Below are 17,991 nucleotides of genomic sequence, written 5' to 3' on the forward strand. Positions count from 1 at the left end.
CTAACACGTAAATGTTATGAGAAGGATAATTTGAGCATGAAGTGAATGCACTATAAAATCGTGCAGAAAAACATTCTGTCTATGGAAAACATGTTAGAAATGCAGTTGGTTAAAGCACAGCAAATTAGGCAGCATCCAAGGAATAGGAAATTTGATGTTTCGGGCATAAGCCCTTCATCAGGCAAAGGGCTTATGCCCGAAATGTCGAATTTCCTATTCCTTGGATGCTGCCTAACCTGCTGTGCTTTAACCAGCAACACATTTTCGGCTGTAATTTCCAGCATCTGCAGACCTCATTTTTTACCCCATGTTAGAAATGCATACAACTTAACAGTACAATCAAAAGTCAGTAAAAAATCACAAAGATCAAATTATGGTAGGTTTAACTAGCTTGAAGGTAAAACATAGAAGGTGTTGGTGGAGGGTAGTTTTTCAGACTGGAGGCCTGTGACCCATGGAGTGCCACAAGGATTGGTGTTGCGTACACTACTTTTTGTCATTTATATAAATGATTTGAATGTGAACACAGGAGGTATAGTTAGTAAGTGTACAGATTGCACCAAAATTAGAGGTGTAGTGGAAAGTGAAGAAGGTTACCTCAGAGTATTACAGGATCTTGATTAGATGGGCCAATGGGCTGAGGAGTGGCAGATGGAATGTAAATGCAAGGCGCTGCATTTTGGAAAAGCAATCAGAGCAGGACTTATACACTTAATGGTAAGATCCTGGGGAGTGTTGCTGAACAAAGACACTTTGAAGTGTGGTTCATATTTCCTTGAAAGTAGAGTTTCAGGTAGATAGAATAGTGAAGGCGGCGTTTGGTATGCTTTCCTTTATTGGTCAGAGCATTGAATATAGGAGTTGGGAGGTCATGTTGGCGCTGTACAGGACATTGGTTAGGCCACTTTTGGAACATTGCTTGCAATTCTGGTCTCCTTCCTATCAGAAGTATACTGTGAAACCTAAAAGGGCTCAGAAAAGATTTACAAGGATGTTGCCAGGGTTGGAGGTCTTGAGCTATCCCCTAGAGCATTGGAGGCTGAGGGATGACCTTATAGAGATTTACAAAATCATGAGGGGCACATATACGATAAATAGGCCCCTTTGGGGATCGGGGAGTCCAGAACCAGAGAGCATAGGTTTATGGTGAGAGGGGAAAGATATAAAAGAGACCTAAGGGACAACTTTTTCATGCAGAGGGTGGTGTGTGTATGGAATGAGTTGCCAAAAGACGTGGTGGAGGCTGGTACAATTGCAGCATCTAAAAGGCATTGGATGTGTATATGAATAGGAAGGATTTAGAGGGATATGGGCTAGGTGCTGGCAAATGGGACCAGATTAGGTAAGGATTTCTGATTGGCATGGACGAGTTGGACCAAAGGGTCTGTTTCTGTGCTGTACATCTCTATGACTCAATGGCTCTATTAGTAGTTTTTTGCCCATTCAGACCTATTGTGTGACTGAGGGAGTTGTGCAGCTCTCATGCATGACTGAAATAAGTTCAATAATGTACTCTATGTTTTATCACATTGTCATTTTATCAATTATATTTCTGTTAGGACTATAACAAATGTGTTAATTTCAGTGGAATGTAACTCGGGTCTGTTTTACAGGGGCGGAAACTCTACTTCAGTAAACTCTTACTCAGCTTGTGAAGGGGAATGTCTATTTCTGTGAAGGTTACATTAGTAAGCATTATGGTTGAACATTCGAGCCAAAACCTTGTATGTAGACAGTTCGGTCTGGCTTCCTGACCAGAGCTAGTGAACTGAAAGTACTTGTTGACATCATGACCTTCAGTCACGCAACTCTAAAAGATCTGCACTCAGAATGTAGAAATCAATAGTTGGGTAACATTTCTTACCCATCACTTGTTTCTCTAACTGGTCTATCCTGGTATTTATACTTCTCAAGAGCTCCCTCCCACCATAATTCATCAAAGTCTATTAGGACATCATTCTTTTGCTTTGGCTCTCAAGTTCTTACTCCAAGCTCTGCTTTAAATCCATGTTACATGCTATTCACTTCACCCACTTCTTTTGTGAGATCCTGTGTGAGATCCACAGTTTCACTACACTCAGATTTGTTTTTTTTATTGGATTTATCAGTGACTATCTTAAATTGCTAGCCTCTATTTTGAAATTGTCTAGAATTGGAACCACCTTCTCTATGTTAACCCTATCAAAACTGGAAAAAAGGAGAAAAAAATCTGCAAGAATGAAACCAGGACCGATGGGTTTTGACAATCAGGAAAGGTGAATAACTGTGGCACATTCAGTTGAAAACAATAGACTGAGGAATTAATAAACAGAAGTCTTTTAAATTTGAAAGGAGGCTTAATACAGTAGATATAGACAACCGCTTTCACTTGCGGGGCAATTCAGAAATTGGATCTGGAAAGTAAGGTAATCACTAATAAGTCTAATAATGAATTCAGAGGAAACCTCTTTCCCCAGAGTATTGTGTGTGTGTAACCTGCAGTCTCAATTAAGAGAATAGAATACACACATTAAAGAACTTGTTTGAAGTTAGTATTTGAGGGAGAAAGCAAGAGAATGATATGTTGATACAGTTAGATTAATTATGATGGGAGGATGCTCTTGTGAAGAGAAAAAAAACACTAGGATAGAGCAGTTGGGGTGATTGGCCGTTGCTGTGCTGTAAAATTCTATGTAATTTTGTCATTATTTTAAAGACCTCTATCATGTCACCTCTCAAACTTGTTTTCTATGGAAAAGATCTCAAACCTATGCCATCTTTCCTGATTGCTGTGCTCTCTGTTATGGTATCATTCTTGATTAATAATGAAAATGCATGTACCTAAATACAGGGTAATCGGATGGAGGGAAACAATGTTACTGGTGCTCTCTGCATCACAAAGCCTTGGCCTGGCATTGCCAGAAGTATCTATGGGGATCATTCCAGATTCCTGAATGCATATTTCAAAAAATATCCAGGTAAGACATTAATATGTTCAGAAAAAAATCATCCTTTAATACTTTTCCAGGCATACATGTCTCTAATTGTTTACGACTAAAGTAGCTTATACAGATATAGATACAGATATATATAAATATAGATTGCTGATCTCCCTTTCCGCAATGTTGGATTTGAACAGACCACTTTATTCACCTTTAACTCTTTCAGGTTTTATTTCAATGAAATACTCTGTTTGAGAAGTATAATATCAAGCTGATGCAGAGGACATATACCAGAATGCCATTATAGATGAGTGAATTCAGTTATGTAGAGAGACTATACAATCTGGGATTTTCTTCTTAGAGAAAGGAGAGATTTAGTACAAATATTCAGCACCTTCTGATGTGTAGAAAGAGTAAATAACAAAAAAGTGTTTCTATTAGGAAGAGGATCAGTAACTGAAGGATACGGAATGAAGGTACTTATCAAAAGAACTACAGTACAAAAGAACACTTTGCGTTTATATAATGTAGTTAATTACTGAGAAAATGTCTCAAGGCACTTGACAGGGGTGTTATCGGCAAAAATTGAAGCAGAGCTTTATATTAGAACAAGCTGATAGTTAGGGCTGGGGGGAGAAGCACTGGAATGGTGGTAATTTCATTGGACTTGTAATCCAGAACCCCAATTTAATGTTCTAGGGACATGGAATTCCATCATGGCAGATAGTCAAATCTGTTTTCAAAGAAAGTTGAGAGAGTGGTATTGGAAAATCACGGCAGGTCAGGTAGCATCTGAGTATCAGAGAATCAACATTTCGGTATGCTGCCTGATCTGTTGTGCTTTTCCAGCACCACACTCTCAACTTTAATCTCCAGCATCTGCAGTCCTCACTTTCTCCCTATATTCAATGAAAGTCTGGAGTAAAAAGCTAGCCTATTGGCAATGATGCAATTGCTGTTGACTGTTGTTAAAAACCCAACTTGTTCATTAATGTCTTTTAGAGAAAGAAATTTTCTGTCCTCACCTGGTCTGGCCAATATGTGACTCCACAGCATAGCAACGGTGATTGACTTTTAACTGCCCTCTGGGCAATTAGGGACAAGTGGCCTAGACAGTGATGCCATATTCCATGAACACAAAAAAACTAAAATCTTTTGAAAAAGGTAAAGTTTAAGAAGGAACATAAAGGAGGAGAGGTAAAGAGATAAAGAAGTTTAACGAGAGAATACCAGAGCTTGACCTGGTTAGGTAAAGGCGTGGTTGTTAAAGCAAGATTGAAGGAAGTTTGCAACATGCAAGCAGCAAAAGATGGAAAAATGCATTGTTCTCAAGAGTAATGAAAGGCTGGAGAAGATTTCAGAGGCAGGGAAGGAAAAATCATCTAGTTTACATTTACAATATAAGAGAACTCTCAGTCTTGCAGCTGAGGAAGCTTCATTCTGACCTCCCATGGTCATGTACACTGGTGCCAGATCCATTCTTTTTATCAAATATCAATTTGTACTCTCCTTTCATACGATGGTTAACTGAATAATTAAAACCTTCTTTAAAATCCAAAATCTGTTGGAAAGTTGTAAATGAGCCTTGTTGGTTTTCAATAAAGATAAATTAATATCAAAAGTTGGGACAAGGTAAGTCATTAAACTTAAGCCTATTGGGAGATGAATACTTCTGTTTTTGATCTTTGAACAATACGGGATCACAAGCCAGAACTGCCTTCTTTTGCCACTCCTTTGGCTGTTGTAAATCTATAGCTCAATATCCCTAGCAAAGCAATAAATCACGAGTAAAAAAAATCAGATCCTGCAATTAAATTAGCACTTTGAACACAATCTTATTGTGAAAAACATACAATATAAAATGCTACTCCTTTAAAAAGCTTTATCACAATGCATCGTCGACATTTATGTTCCAGGGAGACAACCCAGCTTTGAGGTATGTTGAAAGAGCAGATTACTGTATTCATGTAAAGTTACGCATCCATTTCCCATTGCTTTTCAGGATATTATTTAACTGGTGATGGTGCACACAGATCAGAAGAAGGCTTTTACAAGATTACTGGCCGGATGGATGACGTAATTAACATCAGTGGCCACAGGTTGGGTACAGCTGAAATAGAGAATGCTCTGGTAAGGACTCCACATAAGTGACCTAAATGTGGTTGTAAAGAATTTGAGGCAACTTTGAAACATAGCTTGGTAATAAGCTGTGAGACTGGGTATTGAAAAGTGGTACATGATGAATAATGTTCCTCAGGGATTCATTATCAGCTTTTTTTATATATCAATGACTTGGAAGAAGGAATAGAGAGTTGAATAATCAAGTTTTGGGAGCTGAACCTCAGGAAAGATGCAGCACAAATGAATCAGAATGAAGCCAGCCTCCTTCCTTTTTTAGGGCATGAGTGAAATTGTAGACAGGCCCTGATGTTGCTAAAAGTTTTTCTAAGGCAAGATTTTGAAGGACTTTAGAGTGGGGATAGCTGAATAAATTTGAGGTTTAGTGCAGCCATGATCCACATCCAAGGTATTGCTAATCAGTGCTGAGTTTATGGGCCAAGAGGATTGAACACTTGATCCACAGACATTAACTACTGAGTCCATGGAATACCTGAACTATCTCCATGGAACTGATATTGGATCAGATGTCTCCAAGGACCCAGTGTTGGATCAACCCAAATGTAGGCAAGTGGGACTGGATGAGTTGAGGATACGGGGTCAGCATGGATGAGTTGGACAAAGGGGCTAATGCTGTGTCTATTGTTCTATAACTGACCTATAAACCTCATACTGAACTGATCAACTGGATCAGTTGACCTGTGGACCCCATACTTAATCAGCTGGACCATGAAAACAGTGCTAGACCAACTGTTCTCATGGACCTGGTAATGGAGTTACTGACTGTGGATCAGTGATGGATCAACTGTCCCTATAGATCCTGCATTATGAAGCTAACCCTCTGGGATCCTGTATTGATCAGCTCTACTCCTGAATGTGACAAAGCATAGTCATTTTCTAGATGATGTGGAACTTTTCTCCAGCATTGGAATGGACTGGAAAAAAATGTAACCTGGAGGTGTGTAACACAGATGAAAACAGCACTTTCAACAAACCTGTTCAAGACATCGAATGGAAAAATTGTTTCCACATCGAAATGAGTCTAGGTCAAATGAGTATAAATGTAAATTAGCTGTTAAAAGTCACATAAAATATTTATAAGGAATTTCTTTACATGCAGAGTAATTAAAATGTTTCACATGAATTAGTGGAAGTAGATAACCATTTTTACATGAGGGAGAAGAGACAGGTTTTACGGCAGGATTGGAAGGAAGGGACTTTGTGAGGAGTATGGATCAGTTAGGTTGAATGGCTTGTTTTTGTATGAACACGTAACACAGTGTCTAGATTTATACACAGGATCATGTATGAAGCCTGCTGAATTGGATAGTAAGTAACTGGTGGAAAGATGGGAAAGAGAGGTGTTACAGATCACTTAGGGAGTCTGAATCTATCTAGCTCTGCCTTAAAATATTCAAAGATATGATTTCCACAATTTTTGAGTAAAAGTTGCGAAGTCACATGGTGCTCTATTAAAAAGTAAATCTTCATCTCTGTCATGCATTTTTAAACAGTGATTTCTAGTTCTAAATCCTCCCAGAAGAGGAAACATCCATTCCACCTACACTCTATCAAGTCCCCTGAACCATATTCCAATCAACTTTCTGTTAGCTTTCATAATATTTGCTGTACCTGCATGTTGACCTTTAAAGGTTCATGGATTAGGACACTTGGATGCCACTGCATCTTCGAGCTCTGCAATGTCTTACCATTCAAATATTCTTTTTTTATTCTTCCTGCCAAAGTGCAAAATTTCACATTTTCTCAAATTATACAACATTAATCAGATCTTTGTTTTCTCCCTTAACCTATCTTTACCCTTTTATTTCCTCCTTATGTTCTCTTTACGACTTCCTTTCCTATCTATCTTTGTGTCATCAGCAAATTTAGCAACTATACCTTTGCATCTTCCTCTAAGTCATTTATATAGATTATAAAAAAATGAGCATCCAGCACTGATCCTTGTGGTACACCACTCATTTCACCTTACTAACGAAATAATGGGTAATTTATACCTTCTCCCTGAATCCTTTTTACTAACCAATTTTCTATTCATGCCAATATGTGACCCTGCTAAAACGGAGTTTTATTTTTAACAATAATCTTTGATGTGGCATATTATCAAATGCTTCTGGAAATTTAAGTACAGTAAATCCACTGATTCTCCTTTATCCACAGTATGTTACTTCCTTAAAGAATTCCAATAAATTGAATAAACATGATTTCCCATTCACAAAACCATATTGATTCTGATTGTTGTCTAACTACCTTGAATTTTACTAAATGCTCTGCTATGATGTCTTTTTGCATATTCGCTATAATGTATGATCAGCTACGTGCTGTGGACAGTGTACTGCTTCTGATCTTCTTTTTGAATAAAAGAGTTACATTTGCTATTTTACAATCTAATGGAACCCTCCTCGAACCTCGAATTTTGGAAAATTTAAACCAACACACCAACAATCTCACTAACTATTTCTTTCAAGACCTTCGAATGAAGTCCATTAAGATCTGGGAACTTGTTAGCTTGCAGCTCCAACTTTCTTTGCTCAGTGCTATTTCTCTGGTGATTATCATTTTCTTGAGTTCCTCCCTCTCCTCCTTGTGGAACAGGGTCGCGGGGCTGCATGGTCTGCTCCTGCTCCTATTTTACTGCGTCTTCCTGATATTCAGCCAGTTGGAGGGATCTGCAGGGTATACTTATACTGTTTGGCTTTGTTAATGCACCTTCCTTGGTCATCGGGTCCTGGGTGGAACTCAAGTTTAGACCTTCTGCTTCAAAGGCAGAAATGCATCCACTGCGTCCATTTGTAAAACAGAGTCTGTTATTACAGTATTCCAAATCTTTTATGAGAAGAAATAACTGGAGGTTAATAGGAACGTGTTAATTGATTGAGATGATGTTTCTCTGTTCAAATGGTCTTTAGGCTGAACACCCTGATGTGCCAGAGACGGCAGTGATTGGCTTTCCTCATGACATAAAAGGGGAAGGTAGGTGAGAGAAAGTGTTCTCATAATTAACCCAATAAACATAGGTAGACTCTGGCACACAAATGTAACCTACAAAATTCTCAACTTGTAATGGCATGTATTTGGTTCAGTGTAATGTGGAATTTTCAGGTGGTTAAATTGAGCCTGTTGGTTATTACAGCCTCCATGTCAATTTGGTGAAGTTTATAAGCTGTTTGTTTTGGGTCAAAAAGAAAAATATGCCATGTTTGTTCCAGTACAAAATACTAGCACTTTTGCTTCTTAAGCCATTGACTGTCTGATATCAATCCAGAATGCTCTTGCTGAAGTACCCTGGAATTACTTGCTGATAAACAGATCTATAACTTCAAAGTTTGTGAGAAGATTTGTAGCTCGGGTGCTCGTTGTTGTGGTTCTGTTTGCCGAGCTGGGAGTTTTTGTTGCAAACGTTTCGTCCCCTTTCTAGGTGACATCTTCAGTGTTTGGGAGCCTCCTATGAAGCGCTTCTGTGCTGATTCCTCCGGCATTTATACTGGTTTGAAGCTGCCGCTTCCAGTTGTCAGTTGCTGTCCGCTGCAGTGGCCGGTATATAGGGTCTAGGTCGATGTGTCTGTTGATAGAAATTGTGGATGAGTGCCATGCCTCTAGGAATTCCCTGGCTGTTCTCTGTTTGGCCTGCCCTATAATAGTGGTGTTGTCCCAATCGAATTCGTGTTGTTTGTCATCTGAGTGTATGGCTACTAGGGATAGCTGGTCGTGTCGTTTCGTGGCAAGTTGGTGTTCATGGATGCGGGTTGTTAGCTGTCTTCCTGGTTGTCCTATGTAGTGTTTTGTGCAGTCCTTGCATGGGATTTTGTACACTACGTTGGTTTTGCTCATGCTGGGTATCAGGTCCTTTGTCCTGGTGAGTTGTTGTCTGAGAGTGGCTGTTGGTTTGTGTGCTGTTATGAGTCCTAGTGGTCACAGCAGTCTGGCTGTCCGTTCAGAAATGCTCCTGATGTATGGGAGTGTGGCCAGTCCTTTGGGTTGTGGCATGTCCTCATTTCGTTGTCTTTCCTTAAGGCATCTGTTGATGAAATTGCGCGGGTATCCGTTCTTAGTGAATACCTTGTATAGGTGCTCTTCTTCCTCTTTTTGTAGTTCAAGTGTGCTGCAGTGTGTTGTGGCCCTTTTGAATAATGTCCTGATGCAACTTCGTTTGTGTGTGTTGGGGTGGTTGCTTTCATAGTTCAGGACTTGGTCTGTGTGTGTGGCTTTCCTGTATACCTTCGTGGTGAATCCTCTGTTCGGTGTTCTTTGTACCATCACGTCCAGGAATGGGAGCTGGTTGTCCTTTTCTTCCTCTCTCGTGAATCGGATTCCTGTGAGTGTGGCGTTGATGATCCGGTGTGTGTTCTCTATTTCTGTGTTTTTAATGATTACAAAGGTGTTGTCCACGTATCTGACCCAGAGTTTGGGTTGTATTTACGTTAGAACTGTTTTTTCTAACCTTTGCATTACTGCTTCTGTTATGAGTCCGGAGATCGGTGAGCCCATGGGTGTTCCGTTGATTTGTTCATATATCTGGTTGTTGAATGTGAAGTGTGTTGTGAGGCATAGGTCCAGTAGTTTAAGTATGCCGTCTTTGTTAATAGGTTCAGCGTCCTGTTGTCTGTTATGTATGTCCAGCAGGTTGGATATTGTCTCTGGCTAGGCTTTTGTCAATAGAAGTGAACAGTGCGGTTACATTGAATGAGACCATGGTTTCTTCCTTGTCTATGTGTATATTTCTGATGATGTCCAGGAATTCTTGTGTTGACTGTATAGAGTGTCTGGCTCCGCTGATCAGGTGTTTCAGTTTCTGTTGTAGCTCTTTAGCCAGTTTGTTTGATGGTGTTCCTGGTAGTGATACTATGGGTCTGAGTGGGATGTCTGGTTTGTGTACTTTAGGTACTATCCCTAGGAGCCATACACTCAGATGACAAACAACATGAATTCGATTGGGACAACACCACTATTATAGGGCAGGCCAAACAGAGAACAGCCAGGGAATTCCTAGAGGCATGGCACTCATCCACAAATTCTATCAACAGACACATCGACCTAGACCCTATATACCAGCCACTGCAGCGGACAGCAACTGACAACTGGAAGCGGCAAATTCAAACCAGTATAAATGCCGGAGGAATCAGCACAGAAGCGCTTCACAGGAGACTCCCACGCACTGAAGATGTCACCTAGAAAGGGGATGAAACGTTTGCAACAAAAACTCCCAGCTCGCCGAACAGAACCACAACAGATCTATAACTATTAGGAAGCATTTAATGGCTTACAATGAACCTTTGGGACAACATGAGGAATGTGTGCTGACAGTGTGTTCCCATGCCCACATGTTAAGAAAGAGAAACAAAAACCTGGCTTTATCAGACCACTTTACAACTGCAGGAAATCGTAAAGCCAAGTATATATTCTTCAAACATAGTCACTGTTGTCATGTGACAAACATAACAGCCAATTTGTGCATTCGGCAAGGTACACCATGGGACACTGGTAAGCAAGGTTAGATCTCATGGAATACAGGGAGAACTAGCCATTTGGATACAAAACTGGCTCGAAGGTAGAAGTCAGAGGATGGTGGTGGAGGATTGTTTTTCAGACTGGAGGCCTGTGACCAGTGGAGTGCCGCAATGATCGGTGCTCTGTCCATTACTTTTTGTCATTTATATGACTGATTTGGATGTAAATATAAGAAGTATTGCTAATACGTTTGCAGATGATACCAAAATTGGAGGTGTAGTGGACATCGAAGAAGGTTACCTCAGATTACAACGGGATATTGATCAGAATGGTCAACGGGCTGAGGAGTGGCAGATGGGGTTTAATTTAGATAAATGCAAAGTGCTGCACTTTGGGTAAGCAAATCAGAACAGGACCTAGATGCTTAATGAAGGTCCTAGGGAGTGTTGCTGAATAAAGAGACCTTGGAGTGCAGGCTCATACTCCATGAAAGTAGAGTTGCAGGTAGATAGGATAGTGAAGAAGGCAGTGGTGCTGTTCGCCGAGCTGGAAGTTTTTGTTGCAAACGTTTCGTCCCCTGGCTAGGAGACATCATCAGTGCTCTGGAGCCTCCTGCGAAGCACTTCTTTGATGTTTCTACCGGTATTTATAGTGGTCTGTCCTTGCCGCTTCCGGGTGTCAGTTTCAGCTGTCCGCTGTAGTGGTTGGTATATTGGGTCCAGGTCGATGTGTTTGTTGATGGAGTTTGTGGATGAATGCCATGCCTCTAGGAATTCCCTGGCTGTTCTGTCTGGCTTGCCCTATGATAGTAGTGTTTTCCCAGTCGAATTCATGTTGCTTGTTGTCTGAGTGTGTGGCTACTAGGGATAGCTGGTCGTGTCGTTTCGTGGCTAGTTGGTGTTCATGTATGCGGATTGTTAGCTGTCTTCCTGTTTGTCCTATATAGCGTTTTGTGCAGTCCTTGCATGGTATTTTATAAACTACATTAGTTTTGCTCATGTTGGGTATTGGCTCCTTTGTTCTAGTAAGTTGTTGTCTGAGCGTGGCTGTTGGTTTGTGTGCCGTTATGAGTCCTAAGGGTCGCAGTAGTCTGGCTGTCAGTTCTGAAACGTTCCTGATGTATGGTAGTGTGGCTAGTCCTTTTGGTTGTGGCATGTTCTCGTTCCGTGGTCTATCTCTTAGACATCTGTTGATAAAGTTGCGCGGGTATCCGTTTTTGGCGAATACCTTGTATAGGTGTTCCTCTTCCTCTTTTCGCAGTTCTGGTGTACTGCTGTGTGTTGTAGCTCTTCTGAATAGTGTCCTGATGCAGCTTCGTTTGTGTGTGTTGGGGTGGTTACTTTCATAGTTTAGGACTTGGTCTGTGTGTGTTGTTTTCCTGTGTACCCTTGTGGTGAATTCTCCGTTCGATGTTCTCTGTACTATCACGTCTAGGAATGGGAGTTGGCTATCCTTTTCTACTTCTCTCGTGAATCGGATTCCTGTGAGTGTGGCGTTGATGATCCGGTGTGTTTTTTCTATTTCCGTGTTTTTGATGATTACGAATGTGTCATCGACATATCTGACCCAGAGTTTGGGTTGAATTTGTGGTAGGGCTGTTTGTTCTAACCTTTGCATAACTGCCTCTGCTATGAGTCCTGAGATTGGTGATCCCATGGGTGTTCCGTTGATTTGTTCGTATATCTGATAGTTGAATGTAAAGTGTGTAGTGAGGCACAAGTCCAGTAGTTTAAGTATGCCGTCTTTGTTGATAGGTTCTGCCTCCTGTTTTCTGTTCTGTATGTCCAGTAGGTTGGCTATTGTTTCTCTGGCTAGGGTTTTGTCAATCGAAGTGAACAGTGCCGTCACGTCGAATGAGATCATGGTTTCTTCTTTGTCTTTGTGTGTATTCCTGATGGCGTCCAAGAATTCCTATGTTGATTGTATGGAGTGTTTGGATCCGCTGACCAGGTGTTTCAGTTTCTGTTATAGTTCTTTGGCCAGTTTGTATGCTGTTGTCCCTGGTAGTGATACTATGGGTCTGAGTGGGATGTCTGGTTTGTGTACTTTGGGTAGTCCATAGAATCTGGGGGTGTTGTTGCTTTCCGGTTTCATTCTTCGTAGGTGAGCTTTGGATACCCGCGCAACTTTATCAACAGATGCCTAAGAGATAGACCACGGAACGAGGACATGCCACAACCAAAAGGACTAGCCACACTACCATACATCAGGAGCATTTCAGAACTGACAGCCAGACTACTGCGACCCTTAGGACTCATAATGGCACACAAACCAACAGCCACGCTCAGACAACAACTTACTAGAACAAAGGAGCCAATACCCAACATGAGCAAAATTAATGTAGTTTATAAAATCCCATGCAAGGACTGCACAAAACACTATATAGGACAAACAGGAAGACAGCTAACAATCCGCATACATGAACACCAACTAGCCACGAAACGACACGACCAGCTATCCCTAGTAGCCACACACTCAGACAACAAGCAACATGAATTCGACTGGGAAAACACTACTATCATAGGGCAAGCCAGACAGAGAACAGCCAGGGAATTCCTAGAGGCATGGCATTCATCCACAAACTCCATCAACAAACACATCGACCTGGACCCAATATACCAACCACTACAGCGGACTGCTGAAACTGACACCCGGAAGCGGCAAGGACAGACCACTATAAATACCGGTAGAAACATCAAAGAAGTGCTTCGCAGGAGGCTCCAGAGCACTGATGATGTCTCCTAGCCAGGGGATGAAACGTTTGCAACAAAAACTTCCAGCTCGGCGAACAGAACCACTACAACAAGCACCCGAGTTACAAATCTTCGCACAAACTTTGAGTGAAGAAGGCATTTGGTATGCTTTTCTTTATTGGTCAGAGTATTGAGTACAGGAGTTGGGAGGTCATGTTGCGTCTGTACAGGACATTGGTTAGGCCACTGTTGGAATATTGCGTGCAATTCTACTCTCCTTCCTATTGGCAGGATGTTGTGAAATTTGAAAGGGTTCAGAAAAGATTTACAATGATGTTGCCAGGGTTGGAGGATTTGGGTTATTGGGAGAGGTTGAACAGGCTGGGGTTGTTTTCCTTGGTGCTTCGGAGGTTGCGAGGTGACGTTATAGAGGTTTATAAAATCATGAGGAACATGTATAGGATAAGTAGACAAAGTCTTTTTCCTGGGGTGGGGGAGTCCAAAACTAGAGGGCATAGGTTTAGGTGAGAGGGGAAAGACATAAAAGACCTAAGAAGGTGGTATGTGTCTGGAATGAGCTGCCAGAGGAAGTGGTGGAAGCTAGTACAATTGTAACATTTAAAAGGCAATTGGATGGATATATGAGTAGGAAGGGCTTAGAAGGATATGGGCAGGTGCTCGTAAGTGGGACTAGATTAGGTTGGGATATTTAGTCGGCATGGACTAGTTGGACCGAAGGGTCTGTTTCCATGCTGTACATCTCTATGACTCTACAATAAAGTCCTATAACTAGCATTATGATATAGTAATTTCCAGATAGATGTTTTAGTAATAGAATGAAGAAATGTGAATCCTGATACCAAAACAGAAATTGCTAAGAGAAACTCAAAAGATCTTTGAGAGAAAGCTGAGCTAACATTTTAAGTTTAATGACACTTCTTCAGAATGTTAACTCTGTCTGTCTCTCTCCACAGATACTGCCAGATCTGCTAAATTTCTGGATCAATTTCTGTGTGTGTTTTTAGTCGTGTTGGTTGAGTCATGATGACCAGGCCCCAAAGTAGATCTTCCTTTGCCCTTCTTCCAATATTGCAATAGATTTTTTTTTACATCACCTGAAATGGCAGAAGGAATTCAGTTTAAAATCAAGAAGTCACCACTTCTGATGGTGCAGCCCTCCATCGTCATAGTACTGCACTGAAGTGTCAGTTTACATTTTGTAAAGAGCCCGGTGGAACTTGAATCCACAATCTTCTAACTCAGAAATGAGAATGCTGCCTCAACAATATTTTTCCACAGATTTTCCATGTGCCATACTGTTAGGTCAAATGGTTGGAATTCTCAAATGATACCTTGATAATCATATGGCCCAAAGAACTAGTCATTAATTTCCTCTTCCTGCTTCAATTACAGTACTAATGTTTAATGCTTTGGTGAATGAAATTCTTCAGCATGACAATGTTCCTGTTCCCTGCAGCTGACATCATCCATATGTTATTTATTTTAATTAAGTTAAAAACAGTATTTCTTGTTAACTGTATTTCTCACCAATCTGCAATAACTATTGCAGAAAGTGTTTTATAATATTGTCCTTTGTCCTTCCCTTTGTTATCTTTTCCAAAAATGTCTATTAAAGGGTGTGGCTTGTGTTCAGACTTAACCCTGAAATTCTTATCCGATCAAACATAAAAGATGACTTCTGCCTTTCCACTGAGCAGAAAAGAACAACAAACCTTACTTCCCAACAAACACAGTACAGTCCAATAAATATTTTTATACAATATGTTGTACCATTAAACAGATGCTTCTCCCTATCCTAATGTAAAATATATTTTAATGTTCCCCATTAACTAAGTATCTTTCATGACACATGAGAACTGGTGGAGAAAATGGGAAATAGTCTTTCAAAAATGCCTGAAGGATTTAGGTTAGAACAGGGGAATGGGTTCAGACACAATTTTTTTTCCCCCTGAGGGTTCCTTGTGAAGACAACTTTTGGATTTTCAATGGCTACTGCTATCATTCTCAGTAATTCACTTATTAGGTGATTTAGTTTCATTGTAATGCTACTTTCCCTCTTGTGGTGCTGTGGTAGCGTCCCTGCCCCTGGACCAGAGAGAGAGGACTCAGTTCACGTCACACCTGCTCCAGGGGTGTGGAATAACAACTCTGAACAGGTTGATTAGAAATATAGATTAAAACAATGTAACACCACTTTCTGTATTTGTCTTGGTATATGCGGCATTTGGACTCACACAGAAGCAGGATTAAAGGAATACATCAAGATTGTGAGCAACAATCAGCCCTCCATGAAATTTAAAGCCACAACACAGACAGAAAGCGTTATTTTCCTAGACACCATTTGCACAAAATAACAGGAATAAGTTTGCAATAGAGCTTATTTTCTAAATAACTGACAGAATTCAATACACCTTCTCGAATGGTAAGATCACAGCCAATGCCATTCTGTATTCATAAATCGGAAATATTTATGCCAAGCAGTATCCTTCCTTTTCCTGCATCTCAGATCTCAATCTCTGATGTAAATTTAATAGCTGACACAGTGTTCATTCATTACAACAACATCCACTCCACTTTTCTAATATACCAGCTCCTGAACATACGCATTAAGTTAGAGATTCCCCGTTCATTTGTATGTAATTTGTTATTTCAGTTTTCCCAGTTACTAGTTAGGTGAATGTTCCTTTGTTGACAAATTTGAAACTGTTCTTTCTTGTTTGAGGCCTTTGTCTCTCTCCTTGACCCCCTTGCAGTCTTCCCCTCTCCCATTTGCTGTCTCTCTCTCTCTCTCTCTATCCTGTGTTCTTTGTTGCCTTCCTTTCACTCTCATTTGCAGTTTCTTTCTCTCTCAACGTTCCTTGCTGTCTCCCCTTTCTCCTACAATGCAGCTGTGATCTCCCTCTCCCACCAAACCCTACTTTATTGCTTCTGTCTCTGTCTCACATGTACTTGTGGCATCCCTCTCTCTTCCACAAGCACTGTGGCCTCCCTTCTCTATTGCAGTCTTTCTGTAATCCCATAGCCCACTTATGGCCTCCCTGTCTCTTTCTCCCACCACATCCCCACTAAGACTGATGCAGCTGACTCTTGGTTCCAGTCTCCCTTGATGCTTCCCTTTCTCTCTGATGCTGCTTGCTACCGCCCTCTCGACAGGCTCAACCTCAGACCCTTCTCCACCCAAATTGGCTCACCCCCCCCCCCCCCCATATTTCCATGGCTGCTGGCCCAAAGTTCCAATCATAGGTTGTTTCTTTTCTGTTTCCTGTTAATAGGTTCACTATAATAGGTTCACTAGTGAACCTATCAACAGTGGACACAAGAGGGTTGCCAAACTGAGAGTGAAGGAGCAGCTCTCACCATTTCCTTCCATTTCTATTTAGAGAGAGACTTCTGTCTAATTGCCTCCGTGAATGAATTTTCTCATTCCTGAATTATTTAAGTAAAATATCTGACTTTTAAGTCCTAATGAACCTTCTACTGGAACATCATTTAAACCTTTTGGTATGGTGATCATCTCCTTAATATACAGAAGAAGAATGAAAGCATTGCTACGTGTGACTATTCATTAAGAACTTGGAAAGTACGAGATTTGTAGAATGCAAAATGTTTGTTATTGTATCACCTAAAATAAATAACTGCGTCATATATGTAATCTGTGATTTGCAGATATTGTAGGACCAGGTCATGAAAGAATGAGAAGGCATGGGAGAGAGGGGTAGGAGTTTGGGCATATCTTAATATGAGGGATATTGATGGGCCATTGGAGATGTTTGGGGAACATTAAGTTTTCTGGATGGAGTGTGGGAGTGTGTGGGGAACAAAGGGTCTGAGAGCAAGTTTTTTTTTCAAACTTCTTGGGACAAATTCCTTTGTGGAGGTGGACCTTTTAAACAGCCTGCCTCCATGGCTGGCAGGTGCTGTTGCTGCATTTGAACTTTGGCTGGGAGCATTTAGCTTAACCTCAGCCAGTATCTTCCCTTGGCCCTGAAGATCCTGTCTTCGGAGCAGCCATTTTTGAGTTTTCCTGATTTCTGCTATATGTCTCGAGAATAAAAACAATAACAAATTAGTACAATCCCAGAGGTTTTGTTGGAATTGAATGTAATCGCCACATAACAAGTTATTATGGACAATAAATACATTGTCGATTCATAGTAAATGTGGATTACAGTGTAAAAGTAACCTTTGGTACAGAGCATGAGAAAAATACCTAAAGTTGGCCTGACAATATAGATATGATTAATAGGAGGAAATAAGATGAAAAAGGATAGTTTGATATTCTCATTGGTCCTTTAATTCCAAGCAGTTGGCACTTTCTACACTTCCTGATGTCCATCCCTACACTTGAACTTGTTGTGGCAGATGTATCTGGTATGAATTCTAAGGACAGGTTTGCCTATGATATTACAGCAAAATAGAGAATTTTACTCTAATTGGGAATCAGTGCTGTAGCTGACCAGTTAATACTGTGGTTGAAACAAAGTACGGAATTGTTCCATTTCCATCACTAGCACCCGATTCCTTAACATACACAACAATAAGTACTGAATACTAAGCCCCAGTTCTGTGTAATTTACATACAAGCCATTTGCTGCACAATGAGAAACAACTTAAAGAACAATAATTGCCAGAGATGTTACTGGGAAGAGTTATCTCCACTTTGTTACACTTAATGTGTTTCAGGGGAGCTTCCTATCCATTAATGAAAGCTGGCATGATGTTGATTTCTTTCCATTTAAAGGTGGATAAATCCCCAGGACCTGATCACGTGT

The 17,991-nt window shown here is 40.7% G+C and overlaps 1 protein-coding gene across 3 annotated transcripts in view; it reads left to right on the forward strand.

The window, feature by feature from the left end:
* LOC132819848 (acetyl-coenzyme A synthetase 2-like, mitochondrial) overlaps window positions 1-17,991 on the forward strand; it is a 78,088-nt gene that overhangs the window by 46,156 nt on the left and 13,941 nt on the right. For 2 of the 3 annotated variants that reach the window (XM_060831725.1, XM_060831726.1), the window contains exons 10-12: window positions 2,831-2,957; window positions 4,924-5,051; window positions 7,967-8,030. In XM_060831725.1, coding sequence (XP_060687708.1) covers window positions 2,831-2,957; window positions 4,924-5,051; window positions 7,967-8,030 — 319 coding nt within the window. The remainder of the gene's footprint in view (window positions 1-2,830; window positions 2,958-4,923; window positions 5,052-7,966; window positions 8,031-17,991) is intronic. The other variant, XM_060831728.1, reaches the window with a different exon arrangement.

The sequence above is a fragment of the Hemiscyllium ocellatum genome, chromosome 10, assembly GCF_020745735.1.
Source record: "Hemiscyllium ocellatum isolate sHemOce1 chromosome 10, sHemOce1.pat.X.cur, whole genome shotgun sequence".
NCBI classification, from domain to species: Eukaryota; Metazoa; Chordata; class Chondrichthyes; order Orectolobiformes; family Hemiscylliidae; genus Hemiscyllium; species Hemiscyllium ocellatum.